This window comes from Nannobrachium achirus (assembly GCF_963921795.1).
Source record: "Nannobrachium achirus genome assembly, chromosome: 4".
NCBI classification, from domain to species: Eukaryota; Metazoa; Chordata; class Actinopteri; order Myctophiformes; family Myctophidae; genus Nannobrachium; species Nannobrachium achirus.
In genome coordinates, this window is record NC_137813.1 from 66,727,666 (window position 1) to 66,736,789 (window position 9,124).

Genomic DNA, 9,124 nt, shown 5'->3' on the forward strand with positions numbered 1-9,124 from the left:
TATTTTTTGTTGTCTGCTAGCCACTCCTCTTTTGATATGGTGTCTGTATTTTTGGGCAGTGTACAGTATTATGTCCTGTTTCCTGTGTTCTGAACTGGCCACTTTCTGCATGAATTTGCCTGCACTGTCCGCTTGTTGAATCTGGCCGTGGAGGCGCTTCGCCTTTGGTGAAGAGGTGCAGAGAGAACAGCTGAGGTCTGGGAGACAGCAAAGGAGAAATAGAGAGAAATATGTATAATCAATACAAATTCAGTGTCACACAGGTGACAGTTTATGTTTGCCTATGTGATAATACAGTATGCCCATCACACATCAGATCCCACCATGACGTTATCTTTTTAGCAGCCATCATGCAGGGGTCATCTATGTCTGTACACAGACATTTGTATGTGGCACAGATTTACACACTATTATAATGTTCTTATTTTGATCATAAGATCCAATTACAGAATGTCAAGTCTCCATACAGGTTTTCGTCAGAATATGTATGACACTGATATACTGGTTCTCAAATGTTTTATTTGCACAGACCCTTAACTCTGAGTGTCTTTATGGTTTTGATTGAATAGTTACTTTGTTAGCAGTTCACAAAGGAAAAGCACAGTACAGTTCAGAATCAGATACAATGTCTACTAATATGATTTAAACCCAAGAAAGCACAATGGCTTGTTTACATGTAGGTCCTTTTGTACTAAATGTATAAGAGAAACACATAGATCTATAAACCACTAATTTGTTTGTTATGCTTTGTTGATGAGCCAAATGTAGTTTTCTCCTTTTCACTTTCATCAACATACTATATGAATCCTTATCTTAATGTTTCAATGACACTGACAATACCTTAAAAAATATATATACATATAATAATAGCCTAAAATTGCAATAGCAGGACAGTAACTTAGCTATGTAATCCATAGGATAGGCCTATATCAAAATGTCTTTACAAATAAAGCATTAACTAGATAGTATTGGCCAGCCATGGATCAAATGAAAGACAGTAGCAGACACCATCACCATGCCTATTGCCTACTTGAAGAATGTTATTGTATGTATGGTAATGCATTTCATGCAGATGACCAGACCATTACCATAGTAATTTGTAGAAGTCACGAAACTTACGTTGAGTGTTAGGATAACAAAGCCAGTGTCCAAGTGTCCATTGCATCCAAAGGTCTCTAAGTGACAATTGTTTGTTTTTAAACGTGACAACGTCGGACGCTGCATTAAGAGAATGTGGCTCACTTCACTCTACAGCTGTTCATAGCCCTCCCGTGTGGTTTCTATTTGCTGCTCTGTGCTCAGATCTCGTCTAGAGCCCGCCTACTGTATCCGGTAATGTGTAAGCACACATTAAAGCAAGTAGCGTTTCCATATCCGCTCTGGCCCCAGACCGGAACAGCAACCCGAAAAGACGGCGCGTGATTGGTTGGAATCCCGCAAGGGACGGTGTGTTTTGATCGGGGAGGGAGGGGAGGGGAGGAGAAATGAAAAAGGAGTCCGGCGATTTTATTGGCAGACACATGGACGTGCGACGGGAGGCGCTTTGATTGGAAAGAAACCACCGCGGGGGAGATCTTCCATTGGCGACAATTGAACTCGCTCTCTTTTTATTTGGACGCGAGGAGCCCCGCGGTTGGCCAGTAAAGGAGGAAGCGAGGTAGGCGAGCGCTCGCCGGGTAGCGCCACCGTGCCCCCTGGTTCATGACATTTTAATTGTATAAATAAATGTAGCCGTTCAGACATCTTATTTTACATCAGTATTGTTCATGTGAACTGTTTGTTTAGGCGTATCCATTATAATGATAAAATCGCTATGATTTATCACTCGTTTTCCCCCGCGGATCACTTCCTCATTTACTCAAAGCGGACAATGTGCCGTGTTATGGTAGGATAGACTAGGGACAGATCAATCTGTCAGCACCTGACTAATCCATCAGGTATGTAGATTGCTTCAACTGTCATGTGGTAAGATTCTGACAGTTGATTTACTGCACTGGCATCATTTGCACTCTGTAACAAAAAATGGAATCTTGCCACTCTGCCAAAGCATGAAGCTCTGTGTGACAACATCACATAGTCCATGAAGCATTGAGGAACTGGTTGGAATAACGTGTTCCTTCCACGTGCTACGTCCAAACCGGGGAAATCCCCCCCGTCAGGTGAAATTAAGCAACTCAGACTACTCTTGCATTGAAGGAAGCATGAGGTCAGTCCGTTGTCTCCCCAGGCGCGGCAGAGGGAGAGCAGTGCCCAGGATTACAGCTTAGGCAATTGGCACTGGGTGACAAAAATCGTGGGATAAAAATGTTTTAAAAAAAAAGAAAAAAACAGTCAACAAGTCGATCCTCCTTTTCTTGCATCCATGTGTTATTGTGTTTTTTAGTTTTTTTATATGCTTCTGTTTGTTTTGCACAACGCATGCACCCACAAAAAGCAGGATCAGCTGGTACAGTTTGTTCACTCATAGGTTGACACTGATGCTTGCTAGCTTCTCGTAGTGCTTATCGCAGCCCAGTCTGTGACAGAGCGAAATATCAAACCTGCCAAATATTCAGAAACGCTCGCAAAGCTGTCAAAAGGATCTTCTGGCAGATCCTTTTACACACAGCGAGCAAAGCCTTGCCGAGTAAAGCCAGATCTTACGTCAGATCGGGGATTTTGTTGCAATATCTTGCAGTGTGTACTAAACTGTAAGCAGGTTTACTTGTGGAGATTTTCAATTATTACTCCACAACCACTTAAATGTCCTTATTGCGACCATAGGTTGCAGTTAACTATGAGAACGGGCACATCTTGTCCGTACGTATCCCTCTACGTAACGCCTCAATAAGGGTTAGGGTTAAGGCCTCTCCATACTTCGACAGAACCGAACTTTTCGGTTGAAAAATAAACTTTTTTATTTTTTATCTTTTCCGAAAAAAAAGCGTTGGATGTTCATACTTCGCTCCTGTTCGGAGGGTTGGCACGTTGGAAGTTGGAAGCGGTGGCACGTTGTGGAGGTTATGGAGGAGGAGGAAATGAGGAGGAAATGTTAGAGGAGGCAGAGGAGGAGGAGGATTTTGCCCTGCTTTGTGCGGCTGAGGAGGAGGCGAGCACATCTAGCCGTCGGACAAGGCCCCGGGATGGCCTGTATCCCATCAGACTCTCGATCGTTTGAGGGGCAAGGAGAAACATTTTGAAATAATGAGAATGTCTGCCAGTCGTTTTGACGACCTTCTGCGTCGGGTCGCGCCGCTCATTGAGCATGCACCGACACACAGTATAGTAGTTTTCGCGGGTCGCAAAGCAAAAACAAAAGCAATGTACAGTAGCCTCGCGTCACCAGGCTTTCCAATGTACAGTAGCTGGGGGGGGGGGGGGGGTCAGACCAATCACGTTTGCTGTTTCACCGAACCTGATTTCGGCGAGTGACAACATCTCGTTGTGCAAATTTCAGTTCGGAGAAAAAGCATTCCAGAACTTTCGAGGAATTAAATTTTATAGTTGAAAAGGACCTTTTGACCGAAAAAGGCGGTTTCGGTCAAAGTATGGACAGGCCTTTAGCACATGGATTTTTCCTATGTTCTTAGATGCTTCCCCTGCCATTACTGTACTTGCATAAAGTTATATGAAACATCCTTTTTTGGGGGAAATGGGAAACCGACTTTAGCAGCTGATAACACCAATTTAGCTGTGTCTCAGAAAGGGTTATCATACCAAAATATAATCCACAGATATAGAGCTTTTGCCACCTTACGGAGAGCGACACCTCGTATGGCCCATGGACTAATAGCCATCACAAACAGACGGACAAGGTGTGAATTGAAGGAAAGTCAGAGATCAATCTGAAAGAAGGAGTCTCGGACAAAGGGACAACACACCATTGGGGAAACTTTCAGCAAAACAGTTCCTGTCAAACAGGATAAAAAAAAGAAGAGCTGACTGTGTCTCTCGCCAAGGAGGCCACACGGAAGAGATTCCAAAGTGGCATACATATACACACACACACAATATACATACATACATACATACATACATACATACATACATACATACAGTACATACATCCATCCATACATCCATCCATACATACATACATTCATACATACATACATACATATAACAACATAATTTATTTAATTTAGCCAGAGCCATAAAGAGCCTTCTTTATGTTTGTTTGGGCCCATGTTCAATGTTCATAATGTGATTTCCAGTGTGAGCTGCAGCACAAGATGCCCGTGCCGTTATCAGTATAGCTGTTTTAAGATACTAGTCTAGTCGGCGACCTGGCCAACTCGGGAACGATGTAAATAGGGAATGAATGCCCCGCCCTTTAATGCAAACCCCATTATACCTGTTGTCATAGGACCCGTTTTGACCATCTGTTTGCCTGTGTCCATTTATGCCCATATATGGAGATATCTGTTATCTGTCTGTCTGTCAGCGTCCATTTTATGTCCATATATGGAGATCACTGCAGATATAGTTCTGGGTCCATTTTATGCCCATATGCCCATATATGGAGATATCTGTCTATTTGCGTCCATTTCATGCCCATATATGGAGATCTCTGTATCTGTCTGTCTGTGTCCCTTTATGCCCGTATATGGAGATCTTTGTGATTCTGCGTAAATTTTATGCCCATATATGCCATTTACGTCCCTTTTATGCCCATTTATGGAGATCTCTGTATCCGTCTGTCTGTGTCCCTTTATGCCCGTATATGGAGATCTTTGTGATTCTGTGTCCATTTTATGCCCATATATGCTATATGGAGATATTCAGAGATTTTTTGTTGACTCATGTGGCGTACGTGATGTCAGAGCCTTTTATGAGTGATGTCACAATGAGTCAGCGCTTGCGCCGATTTCCTCCGGAACAGCCTGATGTCAACAATCAGCTCCGCATAAGGATATTCCGAACGTTTCGGGCCGGTTTCGGAAAACCGCGCGTCGGGTCGGGTCGAGGCCCGGCACTGCACTCCGCGCCGCGGCGGGGAACGTGCGTGCCGAATCTGAAGCCGGTGGGACGAACGGTTCTCGAGATACGCGGATTACAGACAGACAGACAGACAGACAGACACGCAGAGACTTCTCGCATTTATAGATAGATTGAGATTGTATGTTTATGAAAAAAGCAACAAAAACTGTTAAAGAGGAAGAGATTTCTGTCAAGCACGTTGAAGTGAGGTTAATATTGTTTTAATGCATCCATTATTGTGTTGTAGTTATTATGAGAGTATTATCTGTGTAGAGATTTGTTTAGTTGTTCATAAGTGCAGAGAGTTGTTCATAAGTGCAGAGTGAGTCACACATAGACTTACAGTTTGATCAGATCACAGTTTGAGTCACACTATTGGACTGCTGTATGCCTTTATTTGATAGGAAAGTAGACTGACAGGAAATGGGAGGAGAGATGGGGAGTGCGGCAAAGGTCGTCCGGATCGGGAATCGAACCGGCACCGCCGCCAGGCATCAATGCCTATGTGGCAATGCCTAATTGGTATGCGCCTGGACCAGTGGGCCAGCGGGCGCCACTCTCCATTACATTTTCAATGTATGTACTTCAATGTAAGGATATATATAAGTAATGAGTTTTTGGATTCCAAACTGATATGCTAATGCAGGCTGTTGAGACTTTACCTGAGTCTTACAAAAAGATGTTTCCGTCGCTCAGCAAAGTCTGACCCTTATACAGACTTGTATCGCGCCCCCATTTTTTTGAAAAACATTTAAAAATTTTCAGATAGCCGATCAACTTGATCACAACGTGTCGATGTAGATCGTCTATTTACCAAAATGCAAAAATGCCTAAATACTCCTTGGGCATAAGAGGTAAGGCGAGAGAGGGTGCTTTTGGCTTTCATCCAAATAAGTAGCAGAGAGATTTGCTCAATGAAAGCCCTCGCCCTGGTAATGTTTAACCTTTTTCCTGATGTTATTATCGTTAGACGTGTTTAAAGAGTGATCTGCCTCTAATTTCAGCTTTGAAGGTGAGTGCGTTGAATTTGATATGTGTGACAGGGCAGATAAGACGCAGTTTGCATTGGGCGTCTCTGTGGCTGGCATTTAGGCCTTTGTGTTCTACCGTAGGTGACTAATGGGATGGTTGGAACTTGGTACGTCCTGGTACGGATTGGTAAATTGAACTCTTACAATGTGTCTGAATCTGACCGCTGGCTGCTAAACGCTGCATCCTGGTCCTTATCATCTGTCCACTGTGTACAGTCACATGAGATCTAAATGACCTGGCCGCCTTATCGTTCTGTATGTCCACAACGTGCGTCATGCATTTGTTTCTAGGAATAGATTATTCCATTGAAACATTGCTAAACCACACACCGATAGGCCCTAGGCATAACTGGAAAGGGCATGCATATCTCCGCCTGGCTGGGTGGCCTATACTGTACGTAGGGGCTGTGCAAATCAGGAGTTGCACACGTTGGTAGCTGAGAAAAGCTGAGCTGTTGTTCCCCCTCAATCATTTATGTTGACGATTCTCCTACATTTGTTCCATTACCTCACAACACTATTAATGGACATGTCTACATGGAATGGATGTTTGAGTCATTTATCCCCAGGGGGTATTTGTACCCCATACCCCTCGTACCCCTGACTTGGTGGATGTACACGTTGTTCAAACAGGTCACCCTGGCAACATCAGTGTAAAGCAAACAGTGGGTCGGGACCCATTTGTGATTCGCGGACCCATTTTTATGGGTCCCTTTATTCTTTGTTCCCTCCCTTTTGTTTTGAAATGATTATTATTTCAAAACATTTTCAAAAACAAAAAGCAATTATTTTCATGAACAAATAACCTACGTGTAATTCAATATCTTTTCTTTTCAGTAATTTCATGAAGAAATCAAAGAAAAATCTAATACATTCCATAAATTAGGAAACCAATGTTTCACGCCGCGTTGAGAGCTTGTAGATCGGCCATTTTCACTCGTTTGGGTCCCGGGCAAACGTCTAATTTCTCTTTTGGGTAAATTTTGAGGCACTTTTACTTTACTGGAGTAGGCTATTTCTTGCCTGGCTCCAGCCAATAGACCCGCCCACTCCCTGAGTGGACTGCTTCTCTTGGTCTGGAGGTGTCATATGACGCATACATGTCTTTCTCTCGGTATCCTGGCCGATCTTGGCGCACCAACCAATGAAATCAATGCAAGACCGAGGAGGGGTGGGTCTAACTTTTGAAAATCAACAGAAACAGTGGAGGGGGGGGGGGGGTGACTCACCAGAGTTCTTAATTGCTCCCTTTGAACTTCAAAAGGGTTCTGAACTGCAGTCAGTGATTGAGCCATACTCGCTCGTTAGTGATTCTCTCTAATCAATGAAACGTCAAAGACAATGCCTGTCATAGGGGGGAGGGGGAGAATGTTTTGTGTACACAAGTCAAACACAACCCCTCCCACCAGATGTCTTGTGATTGGGAATTTCACATTTTAAATCCCCTCCCCTTTGAAATCTCTTACAATGGGGACAATGTCAGACTCAAGCTCCAGCGCAGAGTCTGAAATCAGGCTAGGCTATTTCCACTGGTTCTCAACATTTTCAGGCCGCAACCCCTAATATAATCACATTTTAACTTTGGACCCCCCTCCCCACACTCTGACGAGCACTAAGAGTTGAGGCATTACTTTTTGTATAACACGGTTCTATTGTGAAAATAGCCGATCTACATGCTCACAGCGCCTCGCAACCCACAGGTTGAGAACCACTGCACTACACCTCAAAGGCAAATATTGTACTTTTTACTCCACTGCAATTATTTGAAAACTTTAGTTACTCAGTAGTTACTTTGTAGATTGTGATTATTACTACAGAACATACATCAACCACTTCAACCCTATATACATTTTTGGCCATTTGAAAATAGCCGATCTCTACATCTACTGTTTCCCCAATAACAACAACAACGCATTGTCTGTCTGTTCTTGTTGTCTCACAGTAAGTGCTCTGGTGTGTCACAAATGTGGCATCGCTGGCACCAGTGATGACTGGTGCACTGGCGTCACATCGATGACAAACATGACGTGTAAAAGCGGAGACGTTTGCTACAGCACTGCTGCAAAAGCAGGTAAGGATCTGAGAACTGGAAGTGTTTGGCCCTGACGGCCCTGAAATGAAGAGATCATCCAACCATTTTATATTTACTGTTATTGTGTATTCAGATTTGGTGTGAATTTATGCACTTTCAACCTGTTGCCTATTGTGGGCATGTAAACTGCCTGGTGGGTATAGACGGTGGGTGACCAGCGAGTGTGCACTATAATCTTGTTCTGTTACTGTTTCTCCCACTCTACAGTTTTGATACCCTACACGTTGAAGGGGTGCATAGCAAAGGACAAATGTGGCAAGAACGAGACGGTGACATTCCCTGGTACGGCGGCCAAGCTCTACCACATAACCAGGACATGCTGTGAGACTAACCTCTGCAATGCAGCCAGCAGACTGCCCGCAGCCACGCTGCTCCCCCTGAGCCTGGCCACACTCACAACCATCATCATGGCCAAGATGCTGGTGTGAGGGGATGAGACGTGGATGCTCCAAATTAACCCTAACACACACAAACACACTCAGTTTTACAGTATACTCAATACACAGTCATTGTTTAGTCTTTGTCAGCTCACAGGTTAATTTTACCCAGCCCAATGCAGAATTGGTACAGTATATGTAAGCAATTTACCCCGAGTGAGAGGACATTATGCTCTGATAATGTCCTGTGTTAGGGTGTTATCGGACGAGGCGAAGCCGAGTCCGATAACACCCTAACACAGGACATTATCAGAGCATAATGTCCGACCCCGAGTGGTAAATAGCTTTTCTACCACTTTTTCCCTTATACATGAAAGAAAACACATAGTTGTAACTTGCAAGGATCTTAAGTTACAATCATTATTGCCTATAAAACTTCCGCGAGACAGCAGATAGTTCCACCAACAACATCTTCTACTCACCAACAGATGGCGCCAACTCCATACTAATCCATGCGTCTAGCTTACAGCTAAGCTAACGTCAGTTAGAAGTACCGTTCCGGCCGTAAATAGAGGCTGTTCGCTTCCAGAAAGGCATAGGTTCAGAGAAAAGGGGCTTTAAAGTTGGCGGATTGCATTGGATCCAAATAAATCGGCGACTATAGC

General features: G+C 43.8%; 1 protein-coding gene across 1 annotated transcript; it reads left to right on the forward strand.

Moving 5' to 3' along the window:
* Positions 1 to 1,519: 1,519 nt before the first annotated feature.
* On the forward strand, positions 1,520 to 8,575 carry LOC308283320 (sperm acrosome membrane-associated protein 4-like). The gene is made up of 3 exons (XM_080723737.1): positions 1,520 to 1,657; positions 7,933 to 8,061; positions 8,290 to 8,575. The coding sequence occupies exons 2-3, from the start codon at positions 8,004 to 8,006 to the stop codon at positions 8,508 to 8,510; spliced, it is 279 nt and encodes a 92-aa protein (XP_080579863.1). The 5' UTR covers positions 1,520 to 1,657; positions 7,933 to 8,003; the 3' UTR covers positions 8,511 to 8,575.
* Positions 8,576 to 9,124: the final 549 nt, after the last annotated feature.